The 17881-nt window shown below is 56.0% G+C and overlaps 1 protein-coding gene across 2 annotated transcripts in view; it reads left to right on the forward strand.

Annotated features, from left to right (window-relative positions):
• The window catches only part of NECTIN1 (nectin cell adhesion molecule 1), an 89344-nt gene that overhangs the window by 39776 nt on the left and 31687 nt on the right, over positions 1–17881 (forward strand). For both annotated transcript variants that reach the window (XM_061202472.1, XM_061202471.1), the window contains exons 2-5: positions 10686–11036; positions 11575–11877; positions 12288–12405; positions 13895–14046. In XM_061202472.1, the coding sequence (XP_061058455.1) occupies positions 10686–11036; positions 11575–11877; positions 12288–12405; positions 13895–14046 (924 nt within the window). The remainder of the gene's footprint in view (positions 1–10685; positions 11037–11574; positions 11878–12287; positions 12406–13894; positions 14047–17881) is intronic.

Here is a 17881-nt window from a genome sequence, read left to right on the forward strand (position 1 = left end):
AGGTGGCAAGTGGGAAGCAAGCGGAGGATATGGGGTTGGGGGGCAGACAAGAGGTCAGGCAGACCTACACCTTTTGGGGGTGTAGCTTCCTGGTTTCCATGAGGAAGGAGGAGATTCAGGCCCTGACCTGCTTCCCTTCCGTGCAGATGTGAGGCCTCACCTTCTGTCTCTGTCCTCCGACCCTACCTGGCCACACCATGCTGTGTCCTCCTGTACAGACCCCCCTCCTTGGCTAATGTGCAATTTCCAGGAAGCTGCAGTCGGACCTGAGAAATGGCTAACCCTGGCCTGGGACCCCAGCCGGCTCACAGCCTTCTCCACCAACCACTTGAGGCCGCCTTATGCTTACTAGATGCCAGGCACTGGGCTGAAGCCCTGATCTTTCCGCTCAGTAGGGGAAATGCTATGACAGGTGTATGCTGAGGTCCTGGGACCCTCGGGGTGTAGGAGCACCTCACTCATGGGGGAAGGGGTGAAAGCCTCCCCAAAAGTCAAGGCTAAGGTCATTCAGGAAGGATGAAGAGGTATGGGCAAGTAGCAGGGTATGTGGGGGTTTTTTGTTGTTTTTTTTAAAATTTATTTATTTGTTTTTATTATTTTTTTTTTTTTGGCTGTGTTGGGTCTTCGTTTCTGTGAGAGGGCTTTCTCTAGTTGTGGCGAGCGGGGGCCACTCTTCATCGCGGTGCGCAGGCCTCTCACTGTCGCGGCCTCTCTTGTTGCGGAGCACAGGCTCCAGACGCGCAGGCTCAGTAGTTGTGGCTCACGGGCCCAGTTGCTCCGCGGCATGTGGAATCTTCCCAGACCAGGGCTCGAACCCGTGTCCCCTGCATTAGTAGGCAGATTCTCAACCACTGCGCCACCAGGGAAGCCCCGGGGTATGTGTTTTTAATGGAAGGAAGAACGTGGCAGGGAACTGGTGGTCTTGTCCCATGTGGCGGGAGAGAGAGAGCAGGCAGGGGAGAGGCAGCTGGAGTCTCGGATGCCCAAGATGAGGTCCAGAGCCCAAAAGGACTTTGGACTTGATCCTGAGGGCTGTAGGAAGCCATGGAAGGATTTTAAATCGAGAATGATTTGTATTTTAGAGAGCAGAAAATGGATTAGAGGGGGAAGCCTGGAGGCAGGTATGTGTCCTTGGCATTATAGTACAGTAGACTGGGCGAGAGATGATGGTGGCCTGCACCAGGGGCAAGGCTTGGGGAGGAGAAGGGGACAGGGCGGCAGGGATGAGATGGTAGGTGCTGGGTTCAAAGGAAAGGGGTTGGGGTTTACTTCACTGTGGGTTCCCAGCCCAGGAATGTTGAGAAAATAAGGAAGTGAGACTCTGCTGGAGGTGCGGGTGGGTAGGAAAGGGGCTGAGCTGGAGGGAGGGGACTTAGGAGGAGTCTGGATTGGGGCCGGTGGGGATGGAGAACAAAGGTGATTTCAAAAGCATTTAGGAGCTAGCACCAGCTGCGCTTGGTGATTACGTGGCCGTGGAAGAGCCCTGTGCACCCCAGCTCTGCCGTCGTGCAGCCTGGATTTTCCTGGCATTCCACTTAATCTGGGAGGTCTTCTTGGAGGAGCTGGGCAGTATACAGAGGTAGAGCACCCGCTTGGTAGAGAAGTTCCAGAGGCTGACCCAGGGAAGGTGCAGAGCAGGGGCAGAGAGAGAGCTGGACAGGTGACATCCAAAGTCGAGTCCTCCAGGGACATGGGGTCCAGCACTCTCGTTTTACAGAAAAGGAAACTAAGGTCAGAGAAGCAAACTGCCCTACCTAAGGCCGTACAGAAAAAAGTGACCAAGTAGTGGGGGCCAGAGCCCGCCTCTCCCAATTTCCAGTAAGTACCCTCCCTTCCCACCATCCGGCCAGAGGAAAGGTGACAGGTGAGCAGTACAGAGAGGACCGAGAGGCGAAGCCTGAAGGCTAGAGACGGAGAGGGCAGAGCCGAGAGAGGCTTCCTGTTTCTGGGATGCCAGGAGTGGAGTCAGGAGCTCCTCAAGACCAGCCTACCCTGGGCTTTTGGGATGGGCAGCCAGCGTGAAAACAGGCCTAGAGGAGAGCCGTCCAGGTGTCCCTGGCCACTTGCTCCTCAGTGGGAGAAGGCAAAGCCCAGCTCCCTGATTCATCCCCATCCCCCAACCTCTCCTCCTAGGGTTCAGGGAGAGATGGGACCAGAGCAGGCCCCACCGCCACCGCTCCCCAGAGGCTTCCGCGCTGCCAGAGAGCAGGGCCGGCCCGGGCCGGCCCAGCCCGTCTGGAAGATCCCGGGCTTCCACTCCGGCTCCTTCTGGGGCTTTTCCCAGGCTGCCGCGCCCCCTCCTCTCCCACGCACTGTGCTCAGCCGCCCCGGGCGCCGGGCGCCAGCCCCACAGCCCATCATTAACCAGCTCCGCATGGGGAGTAGAGGAGGGTGTGCATCAGCCGAGAGGAAAACATTGGCAGTTTCTGTGACCCCAAATGAGGGGTGGAGGCGCCTGGGTTCGGACAGTAGCAGTTAGTCCCTGGCTGTGGGATCACGGGATGTTATCACCTCTGCTGGTAAGGTGGATGTGGAGGGGACGCAAGGATCCAGGACACCTGGGGCCGTCCCAGTAGGCACTGCTCCCAGAGAGAATCCCACCAGGCAAAGCCCCTGCTCTGCAGGAGGCAGGGGGAGCATTATTGCTGACCTAACAGTGGCACCGGGCCGGGCTGCTCAGCCTAGACTCGGCCCTCACGCCTTCTTGCCATGTCCAGACCCAGTGACGGGGGGCTAGGGGTGCAGGGACGAGAGCTGGGCCAGCTGCCACTTCCCTGTTTCCTCACTGAGACCTCTGCCCTGGCTCACCCCGGACCCCATCCTGGATGTAGAGGAGAGGCTGGAGGCTGGAGATGTAGCCTGGGCACTTGGGGAGCTCCAGAACTAATAGGGAAACATGCCCAGGGCATAGATACGAGACAGGACAAGTTCAAAGGACTTCAGTGAGAGCCCTGTTCATGTGGGTTCTTGCTGGCAGAACGATTGGGTCCAGACGACACTGATTGGCAAAATCTTCCCAGAGGAGGGAACCCTAGGAAGGGGAATCCTTCCGAATCTCACCCTCTACCTCACTAGCCTCTCCCCCATGAGGTTAGGCCGTGACACCAGAAAGTGAGGAGCTAGGCAGCCCTGGGAGTTGACATTTGGAGAAGTAGCTGCACTGGGAGGAGGGGACCTATAACCTTTAGGTCACTGTGCTGACTCAGCAGGGTTTCGTCTGGAGGCTCTCCCCCCTCCAATGGGTGAGTCATTCCCACTTACCACTTAGCTGGTTTCTCACCGGATGTCCTGTTCCTTTCTACCAGTTCCAGGGCAGGGAGCAGGGGAGCATCCCTGGAAAACCCTAGAGATGGATCCCAAAGGATGCCGATTTCAGAGAGGCCCTTTCTGCAGGGCCCAGTGCCTCCCACCCAGGCCAGGCCTGCCACTTCTGCCCACCCAACTGAGGGCGCCCGGGCAGAGTCTCAGGAAAGGAGTGGGGCACAGAAGAAGAGGTAGCCTGTGCCAGAAATCTCTGAATCCCCCGGCCCCGGCCCTCCCCTTCACCCACCACGTGGGCCCAGTCCCAGCCTGCTCGGCTAGAGAGAGAGGGGTCTGAGGTTTCAAAGGTGGGGACAAACTGGTCGAGGTGGGTATGGGGAGGAGAGCAGCCCCCGCTCTGGGCCACACCCCGCTGCGTGGGAACCCGTGGCCCCAGCCTCGGATTAGCTCGATGGCAGGCAGGGCAGGCGGGCAGGGCCCTGGGGAGCAGGTTTGTCGGCCACAGCTGAGGAGCCTTTGTGTTTTGTTGCTGAGCTGGGGCTTTTGCAGGTCCGTGACGTCTCGGGGGCCGGCCTGATGCCTGCCTTGTTGGCTCAGCACTTCTGAGAAGCCACGAAGGCAGCCCAAACTGCCCGACCCCAGCGCCAGTGGGGAAACTGAGGCACGTATGCACAGGTCCCCGGGACCTGGGTCCCAGACCCTGGAGCTCATAGGGTGGCCAGGGAGAAAATAGGCAGGGCATGAGGTCAGGAAAAGAAACAGACTCATTCTATGGTATCCTTAGGATGCAAGAACCCCTCTGCTGGGACTTCCCTGGTGGTCCAGTGGTAAAGAATCTGGCTTCCAATGCAGGGGATGCAGGTTCGATCCCTGGTCGGGGAACTAAGATCCCACATGCCATGGGGCAACTAAGCCCGCATGCCACAACTACTGAGCTCACGTGCCTCAACTAGAGAGCCCACGTGCCGCAAACTACAGAGCCCACACACTCTGGAGGCCACGCGCCACAACTAGAGAGAAGCCTGCATGCCGCAATGCAGAGCCTGAGCGAAGATCCCGCATGCCGCAACTAAGACCAGACACAGACAGAAATAATTAATTAATTAATAAAATAGAATAGTATTTAAAAAAAAGAATAAGAAAACTGGAGAAAAAAAAAAAAAAGAACCCCTCTGCCAAGGACACAGGTCCCAGTGGATCTCTTCACCCTCACTCCCCACCTCCCTGGCTTTTTCCTGCTCTGTGCATAGCAGCCTCCTGCAGGTGCCCCCCACCTGGGCTCCCAAAAGTCCCTGTTTCTGACCTTGCACCTGACACGTAGTCGCTGGACTCCGATGGGGGCTCCATCCCTGGCCCCCAGCCCCTTGACCCACCTGCCCGCCAAGCCCAGCGCAGGTAGCCCGCAGGCACTGTGGCTGCAGTATTGTAACTGGTATTTTTGTGCCATTTCTCCAAAGGAGCAATGGAGGCACTGAGATTACACAGGAGGGACACCACCCAGAATGAGGCCCTGGAGCGTTAGATTGAGAACCTGAGTCTATTTTTATGGCAGGTTGGGAAGAGCACTGGGCTGGGTACTGCTGTTCTGTGTTCCTGAGCAAGTGACCCAACTGCTCTGGACCCTTGTCTCTTCCTTTGTAAAATGATGGGTTGCATGGTCCATTGAGCTCCACTGTGCCACCATTTTGGTGGTCCTGGTTCCCACATCAGGGACAGCCTCTGCTTCTCATGTAAGAGGGAGCCTGTGGGGAAGAAGAGATGGTACCTTCTGTGGACCAGCCCTAGCTGCTTGGGGAACCAGAGAGAGTCTGTAGAGTACTCTCCAAGCCCTGGACCCTGCCAGCATCAGCCGTGACATGATCAGCTCAACCCAAGGTCAAACCTGCTCCTTCCCTCTCCCACAGGGACTTGCAGTCTATTTGGAGACGGGGGGTTACAGTAGAAAACATGCTAAACACACATGGAGGAAACAAAAAAGGGTACAGATTCATGTTATATGCAGTTGGGCAATGAATAGAGGTGTCAGCTAAGTAGGAGGAGTCCAGAAGGACTTCCTGGAAGAGGGGGACTAGAAGCACACAGTACAGTGCCTAGTACTGGGAAGGTGCTCGATAAATATTTGTTGAATGAAGTGCCGGGAAGGGAGGCCTCCTGCTTCATAAATGAGAAATGATGATGATGATGGTGGTGATTGTGATGATGATGATGATGATGATGGTGATGATGGTGGTGGTGATGTTGATGGTGATGATGATGATGATAGCAACTAACATTTACTAAGCATTTAATTTTGTGCTAAGTGCTGTCCTCGAGTCTCACATTTACTCGTTTAATCATTACAACAACTTTTATAATAGGTATTATTATAATCCCCATTTTACAGATGTGCATCCTCAGTGCAAACTGAGGCACAGAGAGGCTAAGTCATTTGCCCAAATTTTCACAGCTCGTAGGTGACAGAGGGGGCATGCAAACCCACACTGTCTGGCTCTTCACAACCCACTATACTGCCTGATGGGGATAGTGACCTTCTCTTCAGAGGGTGGGAGGAGCTTGGGCAAGGTAGGGGAGACATAAGCATCAGTTTTCGGGCTGTCAGGGCTGGAGTGCTTGGTGGAGAGGCATGGACCAGCCGAGGAGAGGGGCTGTGTGGTCCCCAAGGGGACTCCCCTGCAGTACACCCCTTCTCTCAGGCCTTCCAGAGAAGGCTTGCAATCCACCTCATCCTGCACAGAGGAGGGCCCTTCTCCTGGGTCCCCGCCGTCAACTAGCCCTTTCTCACTTTTCGGTGGTGCCTGCAGCATTCTGACCCTGGCTGTCAGAGTCCCTGGGGTAGAGTGTGCCCCCCTCTCTGAAAGCCTCCCAATCTGCCCAATCTAAACAATGAGGGACATAGTCCCCTCACCCCCGCATCCCCCGACCAAGACACGTGGACTGGGTTCTGGGTCCCTAAGCCTAAAGTGGGGGGAAAGGTAAGGGAGGGTCTTCAGCCCTTACCAGTCTTCCCAGCCCCTCCCAGTTCCACAACTCTAGGATCCCCGCCCTCAGTGACCCCAAACCCCATACTCCAAGCGTTCCTTTATGCCCACCCGCCAGGGTCCCCTCACCGGCCCTGCTAACAGCAGCAGTTCTAGGTGCTTTCACCAAAAACATTTTTACTGCAAACATTTTGCCACATAACTAATTGGCCATGAGGCAATTGTGCCATGAAAGAGAAAATAACTGGTTGACAGTTTGGTTTGACCGTTTGGTTTCAACTAGTTGAGATGCACTAGCGTTTCTTCCAGTTAGTGACATTACTGATGGCTTTATCAAGCTGACAGAAGATGATGGTTTGCCCCAAGAGTTGGTTTTGTATTTTGAAACACACTACGTTGGAGGAGAAAGAGGCCAAGGGCCTCGAAGGCACTGAGTTGAGCCCATATTTCCCATAGGACTTTTTGGAAAGTCTATCAATGGACACAAGACAATGTGCCGAGAACACACAGCAGTGCAGAGGCTTTCCCAACGCAGGACAAAGTTCAGTTACAAACATGCACCCTAGTGTTTGGAAACTGATACCCCTCTTAATAAAGGAAGAAATTTTAGCCGAAAAGGTTCGATACCAAATGAGACGAATCAACAAATGTATAAAATAATATGAACGAAAGACTTGGAAGACAAGTGCTTACTGCTTAGACAAGTACAACGCACAAAAGAAAATCAGTTCTTTGCACGGTATTGCCATGCATCTACACACATTTTTTTTATTATTTATTTTTGGCTGCATTGGGTCTTCATTGCTGTGCGCGGGCTTTCTCTGGTTGCAGTGAGCGGGGGCTACTCTTCGTTGCAGTGCGTGGGCTTCTCACTGTGGTGGCTTCTCTTGTTGCAGAGCACGAGCTCTAGGCACACGGGCTTCCGTAGTTGCAGCACACAGGCTCAGTAGTTGCGGCACACGGGCCCTAGGGCACACGGGCTTTAGTAGTTGTGGCGCGTGGGCTCAGTAGTTGTGGCACACGGGCTTAGTTGCTCCGCGGCATGTGGGATCTTCCCGGACCAGGGATCGAACCCGTGTCTCCAGCATCGGCAGGCAGATTCTTAACCACTGCACCACCAGGGAAGTCCCTACACACATTTTAAATTCAAATATTTTGTATTTTGCAATAAGGTCTTTTTAATTTTGTTACTCATTTCTCCTGTTTCATTATGGCCTTTTTAATGTCCCTCATTTATATTTTATTATTTTATCTTTTTCGGCAAAATTGCCTTACGGACAATTAGTTATGCGGCAAGAAATGTGGCAAGGGCATCTGCGGCAAAGATGCTTACAGTGGAAATAGCAGACAAGGCTAACAGTAAGCTGTAGGCAGAGAGGCCCGTGTCAGGATGCACCTGCCTGCTCCTTAGAGGTCCTCCCGCCCGCCTGCCCGCTCATCACGGGGGCAGAGGGGCAGGAGCCCAGGGAACCCACTTAGTGCGCAGTGAGCGGGCACCCAGGCACCTTCCTCGCTGCCCCGCCTGCCATGGGGTTGCTTCTGGGAGAGTCACACAGGAGAGGAGACAGCAGCCTCAACCCCAAAACAGACGTGGGGTGGGGAGGGCCACCTCAGCCTGGTGAGGCGCTGATGGGTGAGAGGGGGCTTCTGGGGCACCTGAGCCCCTTGCAGAAGCCTCTCCTCCCCACGCCCAGGCCGCAGTCAGCCGTTTCCCCTCCTGGCGCTCACAGCTCTGCAGGGTGAGGTCACTGCTGAGGACGTGGCGAATGAATGTCAGCCTGTGCTCCAGGCACTGAACCCTGCCTGTCCCTACATCCCCAGCGGGTGAAAGGAGATGGGGTGGCGGCGGGCTTGGTGGGCTGTGTCCCGCTGCAGGCCCCACTGTGCCCTGGCACCAATCCCAAGGTGGATCCTGGTGCCCACACCCCTACCCACCCCCCCACCGTGGCCCGAGCCTTCCCAACTGGCTTTTCCTGTTCCCGGATTTGTGTGGTGAAAGTTCCCCAATTATACCCACATTATCTCAGCTGCTGGGCAAGCCTCCAGCAGGCTTGGTGAGTAGAGGCTGGGGCGTGTGGGAGGGAGCACCCACTTACCCTGCTGGAAGGGCTAGGGCTTAGGTGCTTGCCAACTGGCCAGTCAGCAGGAGTACTGGGCTTACTGGCCCACTGACTTCACTGTGGGACTGTGTCAGGGGTGAGGCCACAGCTGGGCTGGGCTGCAGTTCAGGGAATCAGACTGTTAAGGCCAGAAGGGACCATTGACATCGTGGAGTCCAGCCTGCTCCCTTACAGGGGAGGAAAAGAGGGCTCGGGAAGGGGAAGTGACCCGCCAAAGTGCCAAGCCGAGCTCAAGACGGAGCCGGGCTAGAAGCCAGCCCTCCTGACCCCCTGCTGGGTGTCTCCTGCGTGATTCTCCCACCAGCCCACAGTGTTCTCTGCTGGGGACATGTCAGAACCGCCCAGATGGGCCAAGGGGACAGCTGGAGGGGTGGGGTGGTGGTACCCCAGGTGGACCTTGAAGGGCTGTGTGGACGTGAGCGGGCATAGAGAAGGGGACCATCAGGGAAGCTTTCAGAGCGTGGCGAGGGCCTAGCTTGGAGGGCCAAAGATATACTTATTCAGCAGGTGTGTCTTGAGTGCCTACTGTGTGCCAAACACACGGGATACCGCAGTGCCTGGAGAGACCTGGCCTGTACCTTCTTGAGGGGAGGCGTGGGGGCCAGCATACTTCACTGACCATGGTCTCGGGACCCTTCAGAGGAGTGTGGCCTGCTCACACCTCCATCATGCAGAGGCAAGCATAAGCCCCGAGTTCCCAGTCTGGAGCAGCAGACTCCCTTAGTGGGGGGCGCGTTTAGGCCATCCCTCGGGCTCTGGGTCAGTCCAGGGCCTGACACTGATGTTATTGATGGCACTCAATAAAGTAACTGAAATAAGAATGGAAGGACGGCTGATGACAGATCTCAGGAGTGAGCCCGCTGGAGGGAATGACTGAGCCAAGTTCAGGGTTAAGGAAAAGCTCAAACAGAAGCCACTTGAGATGGAATAAAGCAAAATCGGTAGGGAGAGTAGAGGGAGTTTATTCATTCATTCGATGCCACTGATCACTCCCTCCCTCTTGCAAATCTCTCCTCTCACGGCTTCCAGTGCCATTTGTCTGGCCACAAATATTTACTGAGCACCTACTGTGTGCTGGATACTGGGCTAGGCGCTGGGGCTACAGGGATGGAAAAGACACAGACGCTGCTCTGGAGGAGCTCACCGTCTGGCAGAGGAGAAGCCAGAGGTGTGAACAACCACATTCCCAGTCAGAAAAGAGCTGTAATAGGGTTGGGAGGATCAGGGAAGCTTCCCAAAGGAGGCGGCCTGAGTGGGATATCCACAGGTGGAAAAGGGGCAGGGCCTTCCAGGGAACCAGAGGAACAGGAGCCTAGACATGTAGCATCTACGGCTCTGTGCTCCTTGGAGTCTGGGACTGAATCGCTCATTGACGTGACTCCAGTGCTGATAATAGACTCAGAAATTGATACGTAAATGGGAAGAGGGAGAAGGAAACACAGAAATATGGCACGTTCTGAGGAGGGGTCCAGTCTGACCTGGTTGGAAGGCCTCATGTATGGAGAGACGTGGACAGAAAGGCAGGACCCAGGTGATAAGGACGTCAAATGCCAAGTTAAGACATCCAGACTTGATTGTGAAGGCGAGTTAGAGCCAGAGAGGCTGAGCCTTGTGCAGCTGCCTTGCTGGGTAAGAGGGGCCAAGCCAGTGCACCCCAGGGCCCGGGCCCTCAGCCCTTCCTGAGGGAGAAGGCAGTGGAGGTGGCCATAATGATGGCCACTGTGGGCCCCGGTGCTCCCCCAGAGCTTCCTGCCTCCTGACACTTTCTCATCCGTCATACCATTTGGTTCTCCTAGCAACCTGTGAGCTAGAGAGGACTGGATTATCCGCCCCATTTATCAGACGAGGGAACCGAGGCCCAGGAAGGGGAAGCAGCTGGTGGCTCCTCTGCTGAGCCTCTGCTCAAAAAGCAGCACATTCAACCCTCATCAAAAATAAGGGTGAGGACGGATATTTACTGCCATGGAGCAACACTGATGATATATCACTAAGTGAAAGGACAGTTTATGGAACAGATTACGGTATGGTTCTGATTTTGTTTAAAAAAACAGATGGTTACCTGGATATATAGAGAAGGCTGTGAAAGAGAACACTTCTTATCAGATGATCAATGATATGTCTGAGTGGTGGGATCATGGGTTGTTGTCATTTTCTTCTCAGTATTTTTTAGTATTGCCCACAACAGTGTTTCTGTAACAAGCAATTATTATTTTAGAGTCAGAATTTTTTAAATAATGACTACTGGAAAATAGAAGACCAGCGCACAGGGAGTTGGGGCGGGGGCTGTGGCTGTCCCTGACCACCTTCTGCCATCTCCCTCGACCAGGCGCCCACACCCAGGTGGTCCAGGTGAACGACTCCATGTACGGTTTCATCGGCACGGACGTGGTGCTGCACTGCAGCTTCGCCAACCCGCTGCCCGGTGTGAAGATCACCCAGGTCACGTGGCAGAAGGCCAACAATGGCTCCAAGCAGAACGTGGCCATCTACAACCCGGCCATGGGCGTCTCGGTGCTGGCGCCCTACCGCGAGCGCGTGGAGTTCCTACGGCCCTCCTTCACAGATGGCACCATTCGCCTCTCCCGCCTGGAGCTGGAGGATGAGGGCGTCTACATCTGCGAGTTTGCCACCTTCCCTGCCGGCAATCGAGAGAGCCAGCTCAATCTCACTGTGATGGGTAAGCTGACCTGACCACTCCTCTCTGTTTGGGTGGGGCCTGTGGCCTGGGCGCTTGGCCATCTTCAGTGGCCCCAGATGCTCTCCTTGGGTCGGCATGCTCCCGTGCTCTGGACGTGGCACTTCTGGTCCCTTCTAACCAGGCTGTCTCAGTTCACTAGGGATGGGGGCTGGGCCTTCGCTGTGGACAGAGCTGAGGATCAGTATTCAGGTTGGAGCCCCACCGTGGGGCACTTTCCAGGTGGCCAGGAAGCAGGCAGACGCCATGGTAAAGGAGAGAGCCTCTTGAGCACAGCAGGACTCCAAGAAGACTTCCACTTGACAAAAGGGGATACAAAGACTAGAGCAGGAAGGCTGTGGGTTAGACCCGAAGAGGTCCCTGTGAGAAGTGCTGGGAGGGGCTTTGGTGAAGCATAGCTGAGAGGCATGGATGGCCAGGGTGACCTGAAGCAAGGCCTGGCAGGTACCTGCCCTCCTGGCCTGTGTGTCCTTGATGAGGCAACAGAGTCAGACTCATGGCTCTCTCTGGTTCCCCGCAGCCAAACCCACCAACTGGATAGAGGGCGCCCAGGCAGTGCTTCGAGCCAGGAAGGGGCAGGATGACAAGGTCCTGGTGGCCACCTGCACCTCGGCCAATGGGAAGCCTCCCAGTGTGGTGTCCTGGGAAACGCGGCTGAAGGGTGAGGCGGAGTACCAGGAGATCCGGAACCCCAACGGCACGGTGACCGTCATCAGCCGCTACCGCCTGGTGCCCAGCCGGGAAGCCCACCAGCAATCCCTGGCCTGCGTCGTCAACTACCACATGGACCGCTTCCGGGAAAGCCTCACCCTCAATGTGCAGTGTGAGTGGGGCAGAGTGTCGGAGGGCTGGGTCTCCCGGGGTGGGGCAGGCGCCGTGGTCCCCTCACACCACCCCCACCCTCGCCAGCCCTCCCTCCTTTGCTTCTCACCTCTCATCACTCTCCCCACCCCGCCTTCCCTCACCCCTTATCCTTCCTCTTTTCCTTCCTCCTCCCTCTCTCTTTCTGGGGGTTCTTTGTCCTCCCCGCCTCTTCTCCCTTTGCCCACCCTCTCTTTCCCCTGCTATTACTGCTCCGAGGGTCCGTGACCTCCACCCTCCCTGTCATTCTTCCCCCTCTTCCTGCTGTTTCCATGTCACTTCCCCTTCCATCCCTTCCCCATCAGAGCCTCCCTCACCCAAGTCCTGCTCTCCTGACCTCACCCTTTTCAAACATCACCTCTTGTCCCACAGACGAGCCCGAGGTGACCATCGAGGGGTTTGATGGGAACTGGTACCTACAGCGGATGGATGTGAAGCTCAAGTGCAAAGCTGATGCCAACCCCCCAGCCACCGAGTACCACTGGACCACGTAAGTGCTGCGGGGCTGGCTGGTCGCTTTGCCGGAACCTTGCTGGTCACAGGGAGGCCCACCCACCCCACGTCCAGAAACCTTGGGCAGAGAGGAAATGAAGGCCTAGGCTCAGGTTGCTCGGTGAGAAGGGGAGAGGGGCCATGAGAGACACCCACACACACACACACATACACCCCCTTGTATGACAGCATCAGGGTCCTTGGGACAAACCATTCTGCCAGGGGGGCTTCCCTCGTGATCTGCCTTCCTTCCTCTCCCTAACAAAGAATGTTGTCATTCCCCTTTGGTGATTCAGTTTGAGTCACTCCCACCCCAGCCCCCAGTATTTATTTTTATCGAGGTGTCCCCAGGGAAGCTGGCTTTCTGGAGCATCCCAGATCTTTCTTTGTTCCTTTTCCTTCTCTCCAGCACCCCCAAATTCTCAGGGAAGAGGCAGCAGTCAGCCCAGAATGCCTGTGTTCATAGAGTGCTTGCCCCAAGGCCCATCCTCCCATTCTTGGCTTCGTGGACTTTGGGCCTGGACCTCAAAGGGTCTAGTCTCACCGCCCCCGCCCCCCCACCGCCAGCTCTGATGGCCTGAGCCAAGGTTCTTCCCAGAGAAGAGCTGGATGGAACACACAGAAAGCAGAAAGACAGGGGCGTGGGGAAGCTAAGAAGCAGGTTGACATGGGTGGCCAGAAGATGGCTGCCCAGATCGTGTCTACATTCTTTTTCTAGGGAGTAGAAGGCACTGACACACGTTAGCTGTTTGTTACCATCCACTTCCTGGAACCAGAAGTAGTTCTGAAGGTGCGAGTGGGCAGGGCCTGCTTGCCAATTTCAGCTCCGGGTCCAGCAGAATAATAGTTTTGTGGCATGGAGGATCAGGAGGAAGGAAAAGGTCTCCTGTGTTCAGGAACCTTCTAGGACTCTCCCCACGTGAAAAAGACCTGTGACATGCCCAGCAAGAAAATGAGATGGTGAAATGGAACGTAATTCCTAAACATGGGTCACATCTCGTTACCTGAGTAGCTTGTTAAAATTCTAGGCCATGACCCCAGTGGTGCAGCTTTAGTAGATTTGGGGTTAGGACCCCAGACTATTAACCAGCTACCCAGGAAACCAAGGACCAACCACCAGGAACCAGTGTGGTGGAAAGAGCACTGTGCCAAGGGTCCAAAGCTCTGGCTAGAACTCCAGTTGTCACTTTCTAGCTATGTTTCCTTGACCTTGAACCTTGTTTCTCTTCTGTTAAGTGGGACCAGTATCTACCTGTCCTGTCTGCTTGTCAGTGCTGTGATGAGCAAATGTGAAACACTGAATGATACAAAACTGCCAAATGCAAGAGATGATTGTTGTTTTTTATTGTTTTTACCCCTTCCGAGACAGATGCTGCCTGTTAACTCAGCCAAAGGGCTGATGGTGTTGAAGTCAGGTGGGTGACACAGGGGCAGCTTCTTGGGGCTGGAGAGTCATAACCCTCTGCCTTGTCTCCCAATCCCTGCAGGCTGAATGGCTCCCTCCCCAAGGGTGTGGAGGCCCAGAACAGAACTCTCTTCTTCAGGGGACCTATCAGCTACAGCCTGGCAGGAACCTACGTCTGTGAGGCCACCAACCCCATCGGCACCCGCTCAGGCCAGGTGGAGGTCAATATCACAGGTAGGAAGCTGCACCCTTCCCTGCCGCTCTCCGCCTCTCCGCGCCCACTGCCTCCTCCACTGCCAGCATCCGCCACCTATGGGCTGTGTCACTGTAGGAAATTTGCGTCTCCTCTCCCTGCTTCTCTGGTTCTCCCTTGAGCTCTGGCCATTGGTCTTGCTTTGCTTTTCTCTTTCCTCTGTGAAGGTTGTGTGTGAGACAGGGTGACCCCCCCCCACCCCGCCCCAGTCAGAGAGGGGCAGGAGGGAGGCTCCAGGAGAGAGGAAGGAAGTGCTGTTTACAGCAATGCTGTTTTGGGGGTGGGCGTGGTTAGAGCCTGCCCATGGGTCTGCCGACAACACACCTGTGATGCTGCCTTGGTGGGGTGGGCTTGTGGGAGGAGCTCATCTCCTCCGAGCTTTGCTGCTGCAGTTTAAGAAACCTGCGTGGGCTGGAGGGCGAGGCTTACCTCAAGCAAAGATACAGAGGGAAAGCCAGGATAGAGCCCAAAGCCATGGTGGTTTGTGTGCCCTGCAACTGAATTGCTATTTTCCCTGCATGTTTCTCTCTCAGGGCAGATGGGAGGGAGACTCAGCCTCTTGACCTCTTAGAGCAAAGGGAACACAGGGGCTGGGATGTTCTGGGGGAGACATCACATGGAACGTGAAAGGAGCATGGGCTTCTGTGTCAGACAGCTGGACAAGCCCTCACCTGTAAAATGGGCACAATATGACACGCCTTGAAGGCTTGTTGTCAGAATTTATATAACGTAGGCCAAGTACCTAGCACAGACCAGTCTATCAATAAATGGCTCGTGTTCTATGGTTATTATCTTGTCTCTGTCATTATCATTATTAATGGAAAGATCAAAACAAGCCAATAGAGGGGTAAACTACCATCACAACTTCGCAACCAGGGTGTCTTTAACCCTGTATCTGAGCTAGTTCCAGGATGAGAAAGTGACAGAAAGACCCTCCTAGGACAGGAAGTGACATCGTGCTGCTCCTGAGCCAGACAGGAAGTGACCTCAGGGAGATGTTGAGCTAGGTTCAGGGATACTGGAAGTTGGGCGGCGGTTCCTGGCTCCAGGCACAGAGCTTGGGCAAGTCCTGAGGATTCATTAGCTCTGAGCCTGTTTCTCAGAAGTGGGAGACCTCACCTGTGGGTACATTCAAGGCACAGCTGCTGATAAAACAGCCCAAAGCTGTCCAAGGGCTGCATCTACCTGTCCTCGGGGCTGCTCTGTCACCTCTCTCGCCGGGGTTGGGAGGAGGGTGGAGTTACTTGTCACTTGCTCTTTTCTTCAACTCCCTGCTCTTGGCTCTGGGACTGGTTAAGGTGGTAGAAATGTCAGAGGGAACACACAGTTTTCAAGGCATGAGCCCGCTGTGTCCCCCTTTGCCTGGCAAAGCGATAGAGCTATTCTTTTCTACTTAACCCCCCCCCAAAAAAAAAAGAAGTGTCAGAGGTGGAGCCTGGGGAAAGCTGAGACAGCCCCTCCCCCACTCTAGGGTTTGGGGGTTCCCATAAGTTGGCAAGGATGGGAAGGCCAGTGTCACACACTTCTCGCCCCCTGGAGAAAGTCTGAGCAAAGCTCAATAAGAGCCTCCTAGGTGCCTGAGCTCTGGCCATGTGGCAGATAAGGGTGAACAATGTCATAAGGGAGCATGACCAGCTGAGGGGATGCAGGTCCTGTGAGGGACAGCACAGACTTGGCCTGAGTGTGTTCACATACTGGCTCTTCCTGGCTGTGTGGCCTTCACCCCTCTGAGCCTCAGCTTCCTAGTCTATAATACAGAGATCATCATACTTATCTCAGGCTTCTTTTGATCACGCCAAATCCGTGTACCACGGCCTAGCACACAGCCTGGACTTCCTGCATGGGAATACCTTCACCCAGCCGTGGAGCACCAACGCCACCACTGCCTCCCCCGCCACCACTCAGGCTCTCTGGGGAAACTGCTGATTGGGAAATCAGGGGCGGAGGCCAAGAAACCCGGGAGCAATGACCTCCCATTGGTCCTACTGCCCAGCATGAGCGGACCGGCCAGAGGCCCACTAAGCTTACGGGGCTAAGTGGTACTGCCCTACCCCAGAGGCAGGGCCGGGACAGGAAAGTCAGGGCCTCCCTTCTCCCAAAGCCCAGGAGAATGCAGGACCACCGTGAGTGCAGGACTGCTCATCAGGCAGACACAGCAGGTCCAGGAGCAGGGAGGAAGGAAAGGGAGCAACTTCCCAGGCCCAGGCTGGGAAAAGAGAGGAAAGGAAGGAAGGGAAACCAGCGTGCAGGTGAGCCATCTCCTTGGGCGTGTTTGCTCCAGTGGTGCCCTCCGTGGGATCTGTGGTCAGGCCTAGGTGGCCTTGCGGGGAAGGTGGGCCGGGGCCGCCCAGGGCTCCAGCTGGAAGAGGCACGCAGCGTGTCCTTGCGTGCTCCCCAAATACAGAGCGGGATGGGGGTGGTCACCAAAACCACACACATGGGTGGTGAGAAGGGCCTTGCGTAAGGGGACTCTGTCATTGACAGCCCAGTGAGGCAGGAGCCAGGGTGGCGTGATGCTCCCTGAATCACTGATGGGCCCAGGGGCTGTTTCACTGGCCGTCCCGAGGGAAGGTCTCTCAGCCCTCTCAGGAAGACTCAGCCAGGCGGCCTGAGCCTTTTCAGAGCTGTTCACTCTCGTACTCACGGGCAATTTCCACGCAGCCGCCGACCCCACCAGCCTTCCTCCCGCATCGGCTGGTCTCCGGGGGGCACAGCCATGCCCTGTGCTCCAAGCCCCGCTGGTCTGGAAGGAATGCATGAACGAGATGGATAAGTGGAAATTTAATTTTTCATTCTGGCCATCGTACAGGTAATAGCTTTGCCCTGGGCGCATCTGGCGAGGGAAATGAAGAGCAGGGCAGAGGAAGGCGTGCAGCAGGGTGCGTGCCAGAGACACACGTGTATGCAGGGCACGCTTGCACAGGGCCGCTGCACCACCTGCACAGACACACTTTGGCACAGGCTTCTTGGGATCGCAGATCCCAGAGGAGGTGGCCTTTGAGTTGCTCCTCCAAGGATGAGTGGTGGGTGAGCGGCGATGGAGGAAGTGTGTGGGAGGAGAATGTCTGGGGCCGAGTGGGCAGGAACAGGGGGAGCAGAGCTTCCTCTCTCTCGGCCACGGGCGGCCTCCGAAAGCAGCAGCGTGGCAAGGAGGGTGGTCGAGACTGAGCGCCTGGGAGGCTGTGTGGATGGCACCTGGGGGACCAGTTAGGGGCTGTATGTACAATGAGGGTTTTTCTAGAGGGAAACGACAGGTCCAGGCTGTGGCCGTGCGACTGACAGCAGAAGAGACAAACCCACTGGAATTTGCGGATACACTTCACGGGGCCTGTGCCCGCAGAGAAGCCCATTTCCCAGGGGCGGTTTCATGGGGTTGGCCCCTCGTCACAAAACAAACCTGTGAGCTCCCTTCCGTCCTCCCTCTGGGGGCAACGCTGAGGGCGGGGAGAGCTGCGAGGGTATGGCCTTGACCAGACTAAAGAGGCCAAAGAAGGCAGCATCCGTCCCTGGGACTGGGTTTGTCCGGAGAAGAGTGTCCAGGGCACTCCCAGGAGCCAGGCAGGAAGGCCACCGGGGTGCAGGGCGCCCCCAGTTTCCATTTCCAGCGCTGAGCGGGCTCAGCCATCAGGGGTGAAGGCAACAGGGTCTGCGCATTAGGCCGGAAGTCCTGCAGACCAAGGGTTGGCGGGGCTTGGAGGTCCATCTGGAAGGGAGGGCTGTGTGAGCCTGCGAGTGTGTGTGCCCGGGCGTGAGTGTGGGCGTGTGCCCCTGAGCGTGTAAACGTGCACAGGCAAGCAGGCGAGCGATGTCTGCGTG

This window comes from Eubalaena glacialis, chromosome 10 (genome assembly GCF_028564815.1).
Source record: "Eubalaena glacialis isolate mEubGla1 chromosome 10, mEubGla1.1.hap2.+ XY, whole genome shotgun sequence".
NCBI classification, from domain to species: domain Eukaryota; kingdom Metazoa; phylum Chordata; class Mammalia; order Artiodactyla; family Balaenidae; genus Eubalaena; species Eubalaena glacialis.